Below are 18,295 nucleotides of genomic sequence, written 5' to 3' on the forward strand. Positions count from 1 at the left end.
GTCCCTGCAGTGTGTATGAGTTTGCCTTTTTTGCATTACAGGCGATGCAAGGTTCATGCAATATACTGGTGTGCCTTCCCCTCTTTGCAACACAGGAAGCAACCGTTATATATATATAACGGAGAGAGAGAGAGAGAGAGAGAGAGAGAGAGAAGGATCAGGATGGCAGAGGATGAGGAAGCAGAAGAGTAGGTTTCAGATGGCTTGCAGAGATGAGGAACTAAAGAATAGTAGCTATATCAGAGGGATATTTCTAGCTGTGCATGAGATTGAAAGCTGATCCACGGAACGTTGGTAAATAAGGGGGAGGAAGCAGTAGAAGGAGTAGATGGAATGCTACTTAATTATGCTGCTACTTGTTCCTTATCTGTACTGGGCCACTGTGTAAACTCGGAAGCCAAAAGCTCAAAGTGCATGAAGATACTGGAATTACAGAACATCCTGCGCGTAATGGCAATATTCTTTATAGGTGGCAATATGTGTATTATGTGTCCTGGCTGGGTTAATTAAGCTAGTGGGCCAGTTCACATGATCAGAATATGCCACGGCACGTGCCAGGCGCGATTTCCATCATCATCGCTCAGATGCAGCTTGTCGTGTCATCCCAACCGGCTGGGCTGTGGGAGGGTTATTGGAGGGTTGTTTCCCCTTTATACAAGCCATGCTGCCGGATATCGGATGACACAACAAGCCTCAGTGATTATGGAAATCGCTCCCCACCCGCAGCCAGTATGCACCGTGATTTAAATAAGCCACCTTGGCTTAAATAAGCTTGCTTTGATTATGCAAACCAGGTTGTTGTGTATGAATAAGAAGAGATTAAAAGTTGTTGCAGTCCTTTCCCAGAATAGTAGCCCTTTTCTTTTTTTAAGTCAGTGCAGCCCAAGGTGCAGTGTTTGTGTCAGCAATGAAAACAACTTATAACTATATTAGCTAATGACAACACTGTCATGTAAGGTTTACTGTCTAGAACTCCCTGCCATAGGATGGGTGTGATGGGAGACTTGTCTAAGGATGCAATCCTGTGCATGTTTAGGCAGAAAAAAGTCCTCCAACTCCCAGCATTCCCCAGACATCACATGCACAGGATTCCACCCTAAATTTACTATTTTGAAGGTTTAGACTGATAACATGTCTTGGTAGCTATAAGCGCCCATCATGGTCAAAAGCCATCCTTGGTGTTCAGGGATTGTGTTTCTCACTACTAAATGCTGATGATTCATAGAAGGTCAGCATTTAAAATGATCTCTTTGGCATCTGGCAGATTGCTGAGGAGACCAAATGCTGAGCTAGATGGAATTCTGTTCCACCCCAGTGTTTTATGTTGTTGTGGCTCTGTGGTAGGATGAACAGGATGAAGTTTAATTAAAGTGAAGGGTAAAGTGATATATTCTGTGTTTTCTTTTAAATTAAATTAAATTCTCTGTTTCCTTTTCTTCACCAAGGTGCTCCCTCTAGAAAACAAGATGAAGTCCCCTCAGCATTTCCCCATCATCCTCTATGTGGGAATGGGAATTGTCAGTATTCTCTACCTCACCTTGGGAACACTGGGATACTTACGCTTTGGAACCAACATCCAGGCCAGCATAACCCTAAATCTGCCTAACTGTTGGTAAGTTGAGGCAAAGGATCTTCTGAGGCACGTAGGTGTGGGAACAAGAAGACACACTTAAGTAGTTTCAAATGGAAGTGCATGGATGGATGCTAAGGGTCTTGGGGCACTTGCCCTGCAGTAAGTAGAAGGGTGGTGGGTGTGTATGTGTGCGTATAGTCTTCCAATTGGTTCAGGCTCCTCAGTAGTCATCATTCTGTCTTATGGTCATCATCTCTCCCAACAGTCCACTCCTCTGCGTTCCATCTTTATGGCATTTGAGCTGATCCAGAAACACGTTGTGATAGTATAACCAAACACATACCTCATCTCCAAATCAGATTGGAAAGGCAAATGCTTGCGGTGGGGACACACCTGGATGTAGCAGTGCAATTTGTACCAGAAAGAGGCCAGCGTCACTCTGGGAAGTACCGTTTGGGGTTACTGGCACGGAAACTTTTAACAGTGCAGCGTGGCCAACCCTGTAATTGTGATGTGTCATCTTGCCTGTGCCAATGACTGGCCCGCTCATATTTGACTTCGCATATCTACAAAATCTCTGTCCTTCTGACTCAGGGTTCTGGACCTCGAGGTCTGTTTAAGTCAATTATCTGTACATGTTCTCACATGTAGGACATCGCCAGGACACCTTGTCTGCACTTGCAAGACCTCACCTGAAAGTTCAAAACTAGTTATAGTATAGTTGCCATAGCCAGGGCTGCAAGCACTAACTTCCTTACTACATCCGTGTCTATTTGCAGCCGTGTTCATATCCTGCTGGAAGCTATTTTGATTGGCTCTTGGCTGTTTTCCTGTTTTTCTTTCATAGGTTTCTTTGAACCTGAAGGATCTGTGCAACAGGGTTAAGTCCAGGAATCCTGCCCAACGCTTCCTTTGGGGACCTGTTTGCTTTATATGTTTTAGAAAGAAATCTTAACCCATATATTTCTTGGGCTCTTGAGTCCCCCATCTCCCTTGTGGTGAACATTATTGAACAAACTGGGCTGTACCACTTTATTGAATGGAATATCGTCCATTGGTCAGGGAAATGCAGCATTCGGGTCAATGCACTGTTAATTTCCACAGTGAGAGGAAGAGATTGTTATACCAGGTGAAGATTTCTCTGTGGCAGTGGTGGGTAACTTTTGGGCACTGTCCTCCTGGAACCTACCAAGGGACACACCTCTCCTGCTGCTGAATTTCCAGCACAGCAAATTTGGTGGTAGTGGGGGGATGGGAGCCACCAAAAAAGCCATGGTGCTGCTGCATGTTGCCCACCTCTGCTCCATGAAATGGTGAGGTCTTATTCAAACTTACTCTGATGTTTCCTGTGCAAACCCAGAATTCTTTGTGCAGCTGAAATTTTAAAATGAAAGCTGGCTGTCAGGTGGACTAGATTTTCAAGCTGCATTCAGTTCTTGGTGAAAGGATGTTGAAATCACCTCTTACGTCACTGGCTGCCTTACAGGTTTCTTTCTGTTTCGGTTTACCATCTGGGTGTTCACCGGTTTGCCCTTTTCCCAAACATGTGTGTTGTTGACAGGAGTGAAGGCAGGATTGAAAGGGGGGTTATGGTGCTCCCTGGTGGATTCTTCTTTGCTTTTCAACCTGCTGCTTCACCTTCAGTGCCTCTGGACATGAGGGCTAATACTTTCTGAAGTGCTTTGAAGACGGAAGTGCAAGGGATCACATTTCCCACTTCAGCCTGTCCCACTTCTCTTCTTAATTGAAGGCAACGCACAGCGATACCATTCAAAGCTGGGTCATTTGGAACTAGAAGCAAAAACGGGAGGAGAGAAGCATCTGAAAAGGTGCAAAAAGGGGAGAAACAAGTTCTCAAGATGCTGAACTTTTTATTTTTTATATATATTAGTTTGAGAAGTCCGACACGTTTCGGCTTGTATTTTTTCCAGGCCTTCCTCAGGGGGTTGTAGGAAGTAATCTGCAGAGTTCTTCTTAACAACAAAATGTCTTTCACTGATTTATTAGTGGCAACATCTATAGCAAATTGCTGTGGCTGTGTTGGCTAGAAAGATTTGAAAAAATTGGGTTAAAACCATTTTTCTGTTCCCAAATACTTTGGTTGGGGGATGTTCAGTCTCCCAAGGTGGCCTAAGGGTCTTAGAGATTTTACGCAAATAGTAAATACAGGAATTGTAAAAAAGCAGCAGGACTGTACTGCATGAAAAGCCTTTTCCTCTCCTGGGGTTACTACTGGGATCCTAAACAGGAACTGCAAGATGAAGTCCTTTCAATGGGGGGAGATATTTTCCAACCAACAGCAAGGAGGTGGGAAGAAGAAAAATGGCTTCAGAGGATTTCTTCTCCCTCCCTCTCTCCTTCTCTCCCTCTCTCTCCTTGGTCTGTTGGCTTTCTCTTAGTTCACTGTTTGTTCCATTTTCTCTGCTACCAGAAATAGGCAGAGAATCACAACTGTAGACAGAGCACAGATGCCATTGACTTCCAGGAATGTGATGTGCAGAATAAGCACTCCTAGCTAAGCCCAGAAAGTTGCCCTGTGCAGCAGAACACGCCCCAGTGTTCATTTGTGTTTGCATAACTTAATAAGAAATATCCTGCATTTGCAGAAGCATCTGATGTGGATGCATTCTTTCCCCTCCATGACCTGACCGCCTTAGCTTCTGTTAACCTTGGCTACCTATCACCAAAGCACTGTTGCCCAAGACGTATTGTATCACCTTTCACAGTAACACCTCTTGGGATATGTTTGGAGTAGCTAATAGAAGCTCTGCATAAGACACAGCCCTCTTCTATGTGTTTTTTTTCCTTGAGTAAGACTGAAATGTTTGATTCCCAGTTACTAATATCCCTTGAAGATTTTTATGCTCTACTGATGCATGTTTTATTCAGGTCTTCTTTCCTGTCTCCTATTAATTCATCCAATCCATTGATGTGTTGCTTAGACCAGGTGTAGGCACCACTGGCTGTGCTGTCTGGGACTTATGAGAGTTATAGCCTAAATATCTGGAGGACATCAGGTTGCCTACTCCTGGCTTAGACACACCTGAAGTTATAGTGTAGGTTTCCAAAGAGAGCTACTCAGGGTTGCTATTCGACACCTTTAAGCAGAAAACAGCTAGTTATGAGGATGCTCTTCTTGTGTTTAACAATAAGTATGCAAACTATCCTTCATGTACTTCCTTCCTTTGGTTTTTTGGAGAAGCCATTTTCCCCCTTCCCACCTCATTGCTGTTGGTTGGAAAAATATGTGGGTTATATTCTTGGCTCACACTCGGCTGGGTGTTCCAGGTTGTGCCGATACTTTTGTTTTGGCAGTGGGCTCCTTTAACTTTTGGGGCATCTTGGCATCATCCAGCTATTCCCATACAATTCCACAACCCTCCTCTCTGAACTGAAGGGGTCACGCTCCTTTCTCGCCCTTATCTTGGGAATGTGTTTCAACGTACAGAGGACAGACTGTTCAGTCAAAGCAAGGGAAGGGTGGGTTGCCTTGAAGTTGGACTTTGAAACTATTTAGGATTATGACAACTTTCTGTTCCTGTCCTGTGGCCAGTTGCTAGCATAATAGCTTTACTATCCATCCCAGAGTCAATTATACTTTCTGCCTCTGCTTCCTGGGAGCTTGGTGCATTTGTCCAGATCTATGGAAGGGCTGTTTCTCTTGGTTGGCATCTTTCCCATTAGCCAACTCCTGATTCTTATCTTCACCTCCTTCTGCTCCCACTCTCTGGAGTGCAGACTAATAGTCTGGAGTCCCTGGCCAACTGCAAGGGACCAGAATGGACAGCTCCACAGGCACAAACATATACCCCCTAATTATATTGTAACTTCATATGGATTTTAATTGCAAGCCACTTTGGGAACCAATCTGGGTTGGCAACTAGGATACAAATATAATAAACAGATACTACTTAGGGCAATAAAGAAGCAAGATCACTAAGAATCATGGAATGACCGATGGCAGCAACAAAGAGACCTCTCTGGCCAACAAATTTGCCTGAAAGCTTAATTTTTACAACACAGATTCTTACGGCACCTTAAGACTAACAGGTTATTTGTGGCTGGTAGAAGCTTTTGTAGACCAGTGTCCGTTTCATCAGATGCATGAAGTGTTATGCTCAGTTGGCAGAAAATGGGGCCAAATGGCCATGACATGGGAAAAAATACACACTCTGACAATTCTATGTAAAGTGACCATTCACAACAGCAGTAATTCTTCTCAGCTTTGCTGTATCCGTGAACATCTGCAGTGGAACAAGAAACCATTGTGTCAGTTCAAGCCTAAATACATGGCATCGAACTTCTTGCTTAGTTCTAATTCAGTAGTCTCTTGCTGAAGACTCTTTTGAAAATTTCTTTGCTGGAGAATGGCAACTTTCAGCTCCACAGTAGAGAGTCCCAGGGAACGGAAATGTTCTTCCACTAACTTCTGAATGTTGCCATTTTTATATAATATATTTTCTTCTCTGCACCTGTCCCTCCACGTCAACACGCGCTCTGTGTAGCTCCCGAAATAGCTTGCCTTTGAGTCAAGCTGGTGAAAGCATAGGGAGCGATGACGTCAGCACTGCATAGAATGAACCCCAGTGCCAGGGCTGCAGAGTATACTGTGCTGGGAGAAAGGGAATGATCAGAAGCTGTGAAATATTCATGACTGGAGCTGATTAAACCTTCTTTGAAGGTATGCTTCAGCTTAAAAATAAATAAAATAAATATCCGGGTGGAATCATGCTTGCTGCAGGATGGGTTGAAGAGATTTACTCAATCTGTTTTGTAAGAGGACATTGACATTTACCAAAAAGGGCTTTGGATTGCTGATGCTATTGGTGGTCCGGAAGAAAAGTAACAGTTCTGTATAAAGAACTATGTGAACAATTAGTGTTGATAGTAATATGTTGTGGTTTCAGTGAAAGTGTTAAATTGGGGTTTTGCCATAGAAATATCCTGAAAGCCTTGCTCCCTTTTTTCCTCTGCCCCCAGGCCCAGCTTTTGTGCTTTGCCTAGAGTGAGTTTTGCCTATGGCTTCAGTGGCCTGAACAATTGCTTGGCCCTCTCCCAAAATGTCTGTTTCCGTCCTTGTCTCATCTCCATGCCTGCCTGCCTGCCTCTTTCATTCAGTTGCCAAACATTTAAACATTTTGGGATACTCTTTGGAAAGCTCTGAAGTCATCTGTTCCACCCCCTGCCCAACATGTAGCACAAGTGTTTCTTCTACCAGATTCTTATCTCCTTCCAACCCCTCATCCTCAATTCACCTGCACCATCTAGGTCATGGAGAAGGCAATTCATTCCGACAAAATGGATCTAAATAAATCAAGTCACACATTGCCGGGGAAAGATCTGTGGGCTCTCCCACACTAGAGGCATTCAAGAGGCAGCTGGACAACCATCTGTCAGGGATGCTTTAGGGTGGATTCCTGCATTGAGTGGAGGGTTGGACTCAGTGGCCATATAGGCCCCTTCCAACTCTACTATTCTATGATCTTCTTAACCATATCTGTGGTAAAGAAGTTATCGCAGTCCCTGCCCATGAGCAAACCACAACTGCTAAGTTCTCCCAATCCAATCTTTGGGTACAATATCGTGTCACCCAATATCTCTGGTTGTGGCATGGGAAATTCCAGGGAAAGTGACATGGAAAATCTCCAAAATCTTATGGGGAAGTCCTGACCATGATGAATCACAAGTGAAATATCAAGAGGAGCTACAAGATTATTATACCGGGGGGTTGGGGGGGGGGTGGAGTATTTTTTTCTGACTCCCATAAAGTTTTCAACTCTTCCAGGGAGGCTGGAGGTTCCCCATGCCTGATTTACATGTTTTGAAGCTAAAGCCCTGTCCATCTTTTCAGTGTGAAGCTATTGGTTGTTGTATTCATGGCTCCTATGTCTAGAATAATTCCAATTCCTTATAATATGTTTGTAGAGTGTCATGATAATCCCCCTCAGCTTCCTCTTTACCTCCTAAGTTACACAGGTCAAGCTCTCTCTATTTCTGTTTTCATCCTGCTAATATTATGCTCCTGTATTCTTCCTTGTATCTGCTCCTGTTGGAATTCATCCTTCTTTCAAATGGATGACCCAAACTGGATACAGCATTTGATGCCAATGAGACACTCACAAGCAGGTCATGAGGGCAAAAACCTTCTCCCCTTGTGTTTCCCAAGCAACTGGTATTCATGGGGGTAGCGTATTGTTCGTATGAAATTGTGATTAGCCTTGACTACATACTTCAGTGCATGTCAGATCACTTCGGGGACAGAGAACTTTTCAGCATGAAAAAGACATTACTTGCCCTAGGAAGCCTATGCTTCATTGCATAGCAACAAAGCCATTGATCAGGGCAAGTGCCTTTCCATGTTACACTTGGTCTTTGCAAAGCCCTGGATCAGGAACAGCACTCTCTTTCACCTCTGCAAGCAGTAATTGCGTGCCAAGGTCCTCTGTTGCTCAATGGCTTAGGAAGCACAGACTTTGTGGCTGGCTTGCCTTCCTTTTTGTGTTTGACTTAAGTTCTTTATGCAGGACGTTGAGTGGATTTAAGTGTTGATGCATCGCCTTTGTTTTTTGCAGGTTGTACCAGTCTGTCAAGCTGCTCTACTCCATTGGGATCTTCTTCACTTATGCACTGCAGTTCTACGTCCCTGCAGAAATCATAGTTCCGGTGGCCGTCTCTCGGGTCTCCGAACGCTGGGCGTTATGGGTAAATCTGCTGCTGAGGGCATTCCTGGTTTGCATAACATGTGAGTAAGAGGCCAGATCTGGCGAAGGTTCTCTATCCGTTTATCCTGATCACCTAGAGAGCCAGTCAAGAGCAGGCCTCGCCCTGGCGGGTGGGTGTGCACGGTGAAGAGGCTTGTGCAGAGTCTTGGCTACTCAGTCCACATTTGTCTAGCGAGACGGCTTTGCTCAGCTGTCTCAAGTTAATAATGCTGTCTGCTGCCAATGCGCATTTACTCAGAGTTGTTAGAAATTCCCGTTGTGAATGTGAAGGAAAACCCAGCATGGATTCCCATCACAAAATTCACCTGTAGAATCCATTTTTACTTAATGTCTACAGATGAAGACTTGGATATAGCGTTCCTGTGAATGGGAACTTGCACATGGGGCACTCCTGCTGGAGTATGAGGGTCAGGGAAGTGATGTCTATGGATTGCTTTTCCTCTCCCTGCTCTGTGCCCTCTGTAAATGTGCTTTGTAGGATTGGGGGACCCTCCAGAATAGTGTGTGGGGCTACAGAAGGGGGATCAGTTAAAATTGCCCATACATACCCACACTTTCTTCAGTTGGAGCCTCCATTGATACTGGAAGTAATATATAGCCCGCATGACTAGTAGCCATTGATAGCCTTATCTTCCATAAAGGATTTGTGAGTGCTAAGCTTGAGAAGATGTTTGGAGACATAAGAGTAGCCTTGTTGTTGATGCACCCCAGTAATACTACTTTTACCAAGTCCTAGAACTGTGCAAGGCTTGTATTATGTTACTTCTGCCCCAAGATAGCTTGGTATCTCCAACCAGTATTGCTGATATGATCTGTACAGCACCATGTACACTGATGGTGCTATATAAATAAATAATAATAATAATAATAATCCAGCAAAGAAAGTGGTTAAAGGTTGCAGGCACGTTTACTACTGCGATAGGATATCTTAGTTTTCTTCTTGCCCATGTGTCCTTGTACGTAGATGTGTACACAGGTACAAACCCCTTGTTTAACTGCAGCATGGGGAAATGTGAAATCTAGGGAAGATGCTGGAATAGCTTTTTGCAGCCCTGAAGAAAACCCATGCCTCAAGCAAGTTAGGTCCAGTAAAGATCTTGAAATCAGTGGTTTCTCAATCTCACCATTTCCTGAGTTAGCATCCTGAACAGAAGGGGCTGTCCCCTGGAATGTTCCCTTGATCGTTCTTTGCAACTTGATGTGAGAAACCCTAGACCAGAGGTGGGCAACGTGCATGCTTCCCCTGGATGCTGCCCATGTCACCCACTGCCCCCACTTCACCGTGCCTGCAGGGAGAGTCTTCCCTGCGTAGCAGCAAAATCAGGTTTCTGCCATCCCTCCAATTAACTACGGCCTAGATGAAAACTGGTGCAACAACCCGAGGGGCTTCATACCATCATTTCTAAGCACAATTGTACCAGAGTCTTAAGTACCCATGCTCTAAGTGAAGCTGCCATTAACGTCACTTGAAGCGACTTCAGGTTTGATCTAACAATGTCACTGGATTCCTGGCAGGGTTTCTGTCATTACTAGATGTGAAGCAATGGATTACTTGCCCCATTAGAGTTTTTCACCAGAACAAGATGTATTTTAGTTGGGAATTCCTCTTAGGTCACGATGTCTCCACAGAGAGTTTCCACATGTTTTAATTTGGGGGCATACTGCTCAGTGAGGAGGGCAAGAACAACTTTGATATCATGAGGCAGATGTGGAGACCATGGAGTTGGTGCCTGCACCTGGCTGCTCCCCTTCTGTGGTATGGATTGACGAGAAGAGAAGGGAGGCAGTAGAAGTACTGGCACCAATATTCATCTGTAATGTAAGTTCCGGACTACATGGATCAGTTCAGACAACATGTTAGTCAACGCAGTGTGAAGACTCCATTCAACATTTGAGTTTTTAGGAGGTACTCCCCACTTAACATGTTCTAACTCCACCGTTGTGTGACTCTGGGCTACCGTAAATGGATTTTACTCTGGAGCTGAGTAAAATCCATCACGACATTTGATTGACAGTTCCTCTGCCATCGCTCCTTCCCCGGTCCTCCCGATGGTATCCCATCAGCCATTGCTGTGAAAAAACAATCCTGCCGGCTCTCCTAGAGCGGCACTCCCTCCTTTCACCGCTCTTGCCCGGGAACTCTGTAGCCAGTGGGAAAAGTCAATTCAACCCAACAGAAAATTCCACGGAGCCCTCCACACAACACGCAACACCATGGTTGTGCAGGAACATTCCTCTCCACAGTGTGGAGTGTTTTCCCAAAAAACTCCACAGTTGCGTGGTTTTCTTGCCAGAAAGCACATTTCTCAATGGTGGTGGAAAAACTCCAATGTGGAGTTCTAAAACCACCATTGAGAAACGTGTTGTCTGAACTGAGCCCGTGTGTTTGTTCCTCATAACGCATCAGTTTTCAAAAACATCTTGGATAGACATGGCTTAAATTTTGTGAAAACTTGTTCCATCTCCCCTCGGTTTCTTTTTCACCCAGATTAATTCCCTCTTCTCCATTTTCATTCTTGGGCGATTTACTCTTATCGCTCCCCTTTTGAAACTGAACCTCAGAAAAGATGCGGTTAGCAAAAAGTGCTATCAAAAAGGAGAGCAAGGCAAGCAGTTTTATCTCCTTCTCTCTGAATGAAGTTTAATCTAGGAGAGCTGATATTTATACTTTGTGAGCTATTGAACGGGGGGGGGACGACACAGTGGCTCGATGATAAGAGTGGTGCACTTAGACACCTGCACCCTAGTCCAGGGATTCTAACTTCTACATCAAGGATACCTGGTACTTTTCTCTCTCTCTCTCTCTCTCTCTCTCTCTCTCTCTCTCTCTCTCTCTCTCTTTCTCTCTGCTCCTGCCACTCTATTTCCAACCCAAAAAATATTTTTCTCCCTAAACCAATCTATTTAAAACAATTGGGAAATGATTTCTTAGTGATGCGTGGAGCCAGGGCTCACAGCAACACAACAGTGACACTTTTTGATTAGTGGGGATGCTGACGTTATCTGCCACCCCATTCAGAATTCCCTGAGCTTAGCTGCAATCCTCATAGTAGCTTTTGGGGATGAGTTTTCCCAGAATATTGGAGGCAGGAATGCTTGATCTTGAATAGACAATTAAGAGTCATTTGTTATACCTAAGATGTGTTCCTGGTAGAGATGAAAACAGCTAGAACTGGTTCGTTGACATGGATCAACACAGCTGCCTAAATTTTTGGACTCTATGTGGGGTGGTCAGGGAGTGAGGACCACTGGCACTCCCAAATTTACCAGTGCGCCACAAGTCACTAGTCCTGTGGTGGAGCTGTGTTCTGCTCTCCCCTCAGTCAGGCAGCCATCAGGAAGGACAGTGACGGTTCCAGAAGCTTAGTAAGATGGGATGGAGTCAATCCAGGGACAAATTCTGATTGATTCATTTTATTTTAAAATATGTATATATGACTTCCCATTTAAATTATTATTATTATTATTATTATTATTATTATTATTATTATTATTATTTCTTACCCACCTCTCCCTCTGTATCAAGGTGGGAACAACATTGAATACAAAAATAGATTGTAAGCCTGTGGGCAGGCACTGTCTTAAGAAATATTTTTGTAAGCCACCTTGAGAGCCTTTTTGGCTAAAGGGCAGGATTAAAATGCTTAGATAAATAAATATATAAAATACATAAAATTTATTAAAAACATAACACCAATACATTATTAAAATCTCAAATCTTTTAGTACATTTTAAAATTCGTCTGGATAGGCCTGCCGAAAGAGATCCGTGTTTATAGCTTTTTTAAATTTGGAAAGACTATTAGGCTGGCGGATCTCTCCTGGCAGGCCATTCCAAAACAAACAAACTGAAGTTTACAGCAAATTATTCTAAAATCCTGAAATTTGCAACACATTATAAAGCCCTGCACCATTATAAAAGCATAACGACATTAAGTTAATGGTTGGGAAAAGGCAGGGTAAACATTTCTTTTTTAAAAAAGAAAGCATCGAAAGCATATGGCTGTCAGTGCCTGACATCTGCCTCCATTTTCAATGATGGATCTAGGAGCATGGCCAGACTGACTACCCTTTCTTTCAGGAGGAGAGGGACCCTGTCCAGAACAGGTAAACTCCTAATTCCTGGACCTGGGAACTGCTCACCTGCAGTGCCTCCATCTTGAATGAAGTACCAGGTGGTTAAAGTGGACCGGGTCTGGCCATCTCAACTATCAGGACTATGTAGGAGCGTTTATAATGCCAAATTATATGTCAAACCTATCAATTCCCAAACATAGGAAAGCTCTTATGTTAGCCAGATTAAATGTTCTACCTTCTGCAGTCCTCGAAGGCAGATATAATAAGATCCCTGTTCAAGAGCAAATTTGCCCTTGTGACATGGGAAGTGTGGAAACTGAAGCCCATGTTTTACTCCATTGCCCTTTTTACCGTGACCTCCGCAAAGATCTTATTACCCCAATTCTCTTTAAAAAAAAACACCAGGGAGATCTGAAGCATTTTATTTTAAATACCTATTATCAGATTGGAACCTTCTGATTACACACAGTGTAGCACAATTCTGTGCATCTGCTATCACCTGCAGAAAAATCATGATAAATCAAAGATAGTAAGCCTTTATAGAGGTACTATCACTATTACGTTTATGACGTCTTCTGTTTCAGATCCATGACTCTTGTTCCCCTGCCTTTTAACTGGACTGCTTTCATAATAGTTGTAATTGTAGTTATTTTAACCTGTTGGTTAGCGGCTCTTGTCTCCCTGTTCTTAATTTGGCTTGCTTTTATAATTACTGTATTTCTAGGTATTTTTAATCTGCTGGTCTACGACCGTAATAAAATTTGATTTGAGCACGTGATAGCAAGTGATCCCCCCGCCACCTCAGAGAGGGGGATTAGTCATGTGTCAGAAAGGTGCTGTGGGAGAAGGACACAGATTCCTTTCTCGCACACATCCCAGATAGGCTTTGTGCTTTCAGAGTATATGCTTACTCGGCTTTTGGCAAGGATAAAAGCAATTAAGTGGGTTGCATGAATATTAATCACAGTGATCTCATGGCCTTGGAGCAAGTCTGCGTCACTGCTTGGGTGTCCAAAGAGAGGATGTAATTTTGGGTTTTGAAGTGCTAAGCAAAAGAAGAGCAAGGGCTAGTTAAAAGCCCTTTGAATTAATATCAATGGCACGGGTAACCGCGGCTCCCGGAGGGGCTGAGAAGCTGCAGCTGAGTAATTTGGCCTGGCTGCCTATCTCTTTTTATATTTTCAGTGGGCGTTAAAATCCTGTTTGCAGTGAGGCGGTACAATTGGCTGAGTCATAGAGGGGCTCATGATGCTGCCTTTGGACAGACCAATAATTCGCTGGTTCAATTGAGCACTCAGTATTTGGAGGACAGAGGAGGGTGGAGATGTAAGAGAGAATGTCAACATCTGTTGGGCCTCTTCCTCTTGGCATGATGTGTTTCTCATCTTAACCCATACCCTGATCTAATGTGTGCTTACTCAGAAAGTAAGGCCCACTTTGTTTGATGGGGCTTACTTCCAGGCAATGTGTGCTTAAGATCCAAGCTCATCTCTCTCTGTATTAAAACACACACACACACCAAAAAGTCAAGTCGTATTCAATTTCTGTTTCCTTATGTCAAACTTATCTTTAGCTTGAAAAATTGTAAGTCAGAAATGGTCAGGTGGAAGCAATGTTCAAGGTTTTTCCCAAGTTGGTTGTCAAGTGTTGCTATGCTCAGCAGTCTCTTCAATGTAGCTGTATTACAACCACCTTCATAGTGAAGGAAGCACAGTTACAGTTGCGTGCTTTGAAAATGGGGCTGGGATGGCCCTGGGAACGATACATGCCACAGGAACATAGGTAGCTGCCCTATACTGAGTCTGAGCCTTGGTCCATCTAGACCAGTATTGTCAACACTGACTGGCAGCAATGGCTCTCCAGGGTTTCAGGCAGGATTCTTTCCTTACCCATATCTGGAGAAGCCGGGACTGAACCTGGGACCTTCTGCATGCAAACAGGCAGGTTGCAACGGTGAAGAGGAGGAGCAAATTCAGGGAGCTCTTGTCAGTGGGTCCTTCCTGGGGCATGGGCCCTCGGCAGGTGCCCCATCACACCTACCCCTGATTGATGCCAGCCCTGGCTACAGGGGAGAAACCTGATTTTTGAAAGATAGCGCATTCTGGTTTGGGAGTGGTATTGCTTGGAAAAGGCAGCATAACCAAAATGGAAGCACTGGAGGGAAGATGCTTTGATCTTCTGCAAGATGTGAATGACACCTGGGAATTGGGTACTATAAACTGATCATCTGGCAGGGCTATGTTGTTGTTGTTGTTGTTGTTGTTTATATTTATTTGTAACTCGCCTTTTCCCCAATATTGGGCCTCAAGGCAGCTATTCCTGGCACTGTTAATAGACAATAAAGGTGGCCAGTGATGATGCTCTACTAAAACTGTCCCATCAGCGTCCCCCACCCTGGGTTCCTTCAGACATTTTGGACTACACTTATTATCCTTGACCAAGCTGGCTAGGGGCTATGGGTGTTATAGTCCAAAACATCTGGAGGGACCCAGATTGGGATAGGCTGTTGTAAATACATTTATAAGTGAATAAATAAATAAAATGGGAACTGGCCTTACCTCCATTTAAAGCCATAGCTACTGAACTGATGATGCTTCTCCCTGCTCCCAACCCCGGCCTGGATTATCAGTCTTGTGAGTTTCGTGATGTAACTCCCCGCCATCAGATAAATAAGCAGCAAAATCTGGTTTTCCAAATTCAAGGCATCAGCAGTCAGAGACATCTTAAGCTCATTAAGGGTTAGCTAGACAAGGCTTGGCATCATTTTGATTGTTCGACTAGACCCAAACTTCACCAATTAAAGCAAATTCATTCACTTTCTGGATTTCACAGTGAATCCATAGCCGCTTCATCCCTTCGGGGGTGGGGTCTCCCTCTAAACCAGTGGTTCTCAACCTTCCTAATGCCGCGACCCTTTAATACATGTTGTATTAAACACCTCATGTTGTGGTGACCCCCAACCATAAAATTATTTTCGTTCTTCTCTACACAATCCATTGTCATGGGATGGTTTGCTAATGAAAATAATACATAACAATAGCTTTAATAATACAAAAGATGATACATGACATAGTTCAGTCAATACAGTTTCCTAAGACCATCAGAAATATGTGTTTTCCGATGGTCTTAGGCGACCCCTGTGAAAGGGTCGTTCGACCCCCAAAGGGGTCCCGACCCACAGGTTGAGAACCACTGCTCTAAACCACGGATGGGCAAAGTGTGGCCCTCCTGCTGTTTTGTCCTATAACTCCCATCTGTCCTAGCCAGCACAGCCGATGGTGAGGGAGTTGTAAGAAACAATCCAGGAGAGAGAAGAATACCTAAAAACTGGAGGGCCACAAGTTGCCCACCTGTAATCTAAATGAAGTCATATTTTTCTCCCAAGTACAGCCTGAGTCTTTGTGGTGCAAGGACTTCAATTTCCACCCCATCCACTGCACCCCCTCACCCCATAGTGACCCGTGAAAGGCACCTGAGCTCTTTGTACAAAAAATGCATTGTGGCTTAGCCAGCTGCCTCCATTTCTTTGGTTTTGTCATGTCCTAGTGTCCCAGGCTTATGGAGAAGGTTCTTCTCACTGAAAGTATGAAGCCTTTCGAAACTGCACAAGCAGCAGCCTACTTTAAAGCATGCATACATACACGCAAAGAGAGAGAGAGAGGGAACACAAAATAAAGCATACATTCTTATTCTTTTGAATGAAAAAAAAAACCCAATTTCCTCATGTCTCTGGTCATGGTGATTATGCTTTTTTATTATGTTTTTTTTTTAATGCCCTACTTTCCTGGCTGACAAAAGCTGGGCTATCTATGCCACGGCACACCACAGATCAATCCAAAGAATTCTCCCCCAGTTGCTTCTCTCCTCCTGGCAAGGGGATTTAGGGGCAATGGTGTGCTAAGATCCATGAAAGTGGGGGTGGGGGGATGTGCATTTTTAAAGAAAAACGCAAAAAAAAAAGCTGTGCATTGTTTGCATACTTTAAACTTGGATCTCTGGTGGAATTCGGGGTTTCTTTTGCCTCTGACAGGTGTGGGTGAGAAAGAAAGGAGTTGAATGGGAAACTGTATGCTAAAGTTATTTATGGGTATTCTTTTTAATTCTTTTCTGCAATGTGTAATTTCAGGACTTTTTTCCTGCACACAACAGCTTGTCAATGCAAAGTATGCGTAATGATGGGATGTTCTGGGTTGCATCTAGACTTCTGTTTAAGGGATGAATCTTGTATGCATATTGGAAGTGGCCCTAAGGCTCTCTCCTCAGCCTTTGGGTCTAAGGTAAGGTATAGGTAGTGGCCATAGGGTCGGGTTTTCATGCCTTCAAAGTTGTTAATGAAGCCTGATTTGGAAAATGTTTGGCAAGGAATTCTCATCCTAAAATGATTTACAGGAGAAGGGAGCTCCACTGTCCCCAAGTAGACTCATCCACACCTGTGAAAGGTGGTGATGGAGTGTTTGGACTGGCCTATCCAAAATAACTCACTGCCTTTGTGGTTAACTTGTGCTCCAGCCAGCCTTCCCACTATCTGTAAGCCTGACAGAAGTAATTGGTTTCCCCTATTAGTAAACTTCATTTATATATGCACAGTTCATCTTCTGAGGTTTTGCCATCAGGTTAAAAAGCTGTGTTTCTTGGTACACTGCCACTGGAACCCAGGGGCAAAATCTTAAACCCTTGACCCTGTTCAGACAACACATTGAGCTAAATATGATGGCTTAATGCATCATGTGAACCATGACTTAGCGTGTTGTTTGAACCATTCCTAACCATGGTGGCTACATAAATACGGTTTAAACCCGCTCACTAACCATTTGCTGCAAAAGAGTTAGCGGCCTAACCGTGGCTTAGTATATCATCTGAACAGGCCCATTGTCTCATTTTTCCAGGGTCTAATTGTCATTTTGGAATAGTTAATTAATGTGCCCTCCCACTGCTGTTACAGTTGTTCACAAAGGTGTGTGTGTGTGTAATTTATTTTATTTATTTATTTATTTGAAGCATTGATACCCTGCCCTTCAGCCAAAAAGTCTCCCCGAGCTGCTAAGCTGATTGGTTACACTAATATTGATTGCTTCCTTGGTTTCCAACAGAATGCTTAAAATATACTGTCCCTTGACAACTTTCCCCGAGCACGCCAACCCTCTTGTTTTCTCCTATATTAGAAATCTGACACTTTTTAAAATGAAACTCCTTAGTCTGACTTCCTAATGGATCTGTCTTGTAGTCCAGAAAAATGCCTCTTGACATCCTGTCAGCTCTGACGCAAGCGTGTTGCATTTAATCTTCAATTAGTACCATTAAAAGAAGCGGAACTGCTCAGGCCAGGTCTTCCCAAGTGTGTGCCTCTCAGCTAATTACTTCAGTGCTCTACACAGACGTCCTTTTCCCACACGACACATTTGGGTGGGGTGGGGGTGAGAAGCTTATCGCTTCAGCTTTTGATGCCAGGCTCACTGCCATCTCCTGAGAGACAGACTGTATCCCCACCGCCAAAATCACACTCTGCTCAGACTGAGCACGTTGTTTGGAATAGTTTCTTCCCGTGAGTTTTAGCCACCTGATGCCTTCCCCTCTTTTAATCTGGAGGATTTTCTGGACGCTTCCTCCCCTGTTGTTTCTTGCATTCCGCATAATTGGGCCGGTGGCCTGGATCAGGCGTTCACATCACAGCCGCGCTCTGTCGGCGTCTCTCTTCAAGCAGGGCTGCCTCTTTCTGGATGGGTATTTAGATTCTGTAGCACAGCAGCAACCTGAGAGAGGGTTATGCAAGTGCAAGATGTGCCCCGAGATCAGAGGGATGTCGGCAGGGAAATTGTCCATGGGCCTCGTAGAACGGGCTGTATTTCTAAGGCTGCCTTCTCCTGCCAACTGCATTCAGCATCTCCCCCCCCCCTTTTTTTTTTTAGTCCTCAACACTCTTCAGG

The 18,295-nt window shown here is 44.1% G+C and overlaps 1 protein-coding gene across 1 annotated transcript in view; it reads left to right on the forward strand.

Moving 5' to 3' along the window:
- The window catches only part of LOC134394981 (proton-coupled amino acid transporter 1-like), a 49,687-nt gene that overhangs the window by 26,415 nt on the left and 4,977 nt on the right, over positions 1–18,295 (forward strand). Inside the window, exons 9-10 of the mRNA XM_063120892.1 lie at positions 1,446–1,612; positions 8,146–8,315. Coding sequence (XP_062976962.1) covers positions 1,446–1,612; positions 8,146–8,315 — 337 coding nt within the window. The remainder of the gene's footprint in view (positions 1–1,445; positions 1,613–8,145; positions 8,316–18,295) is intronic.

Source organism: Elgaria multicarinata, chromosome 3 (assembly GCF_023053635.1).
Source record: "Elgaria multicarinata webbii isolate HBS135686 ecotype San Diego chromosome 3, rElgMul1.1.pri, whole genome shotgun sequence".
Classification (NCBI taxonomy): Eukaryota; Metazoa; Chordata; class Lepidosauria; order Squamata; family Anguidae; genus Elgaria; species Elgaria multicarinata.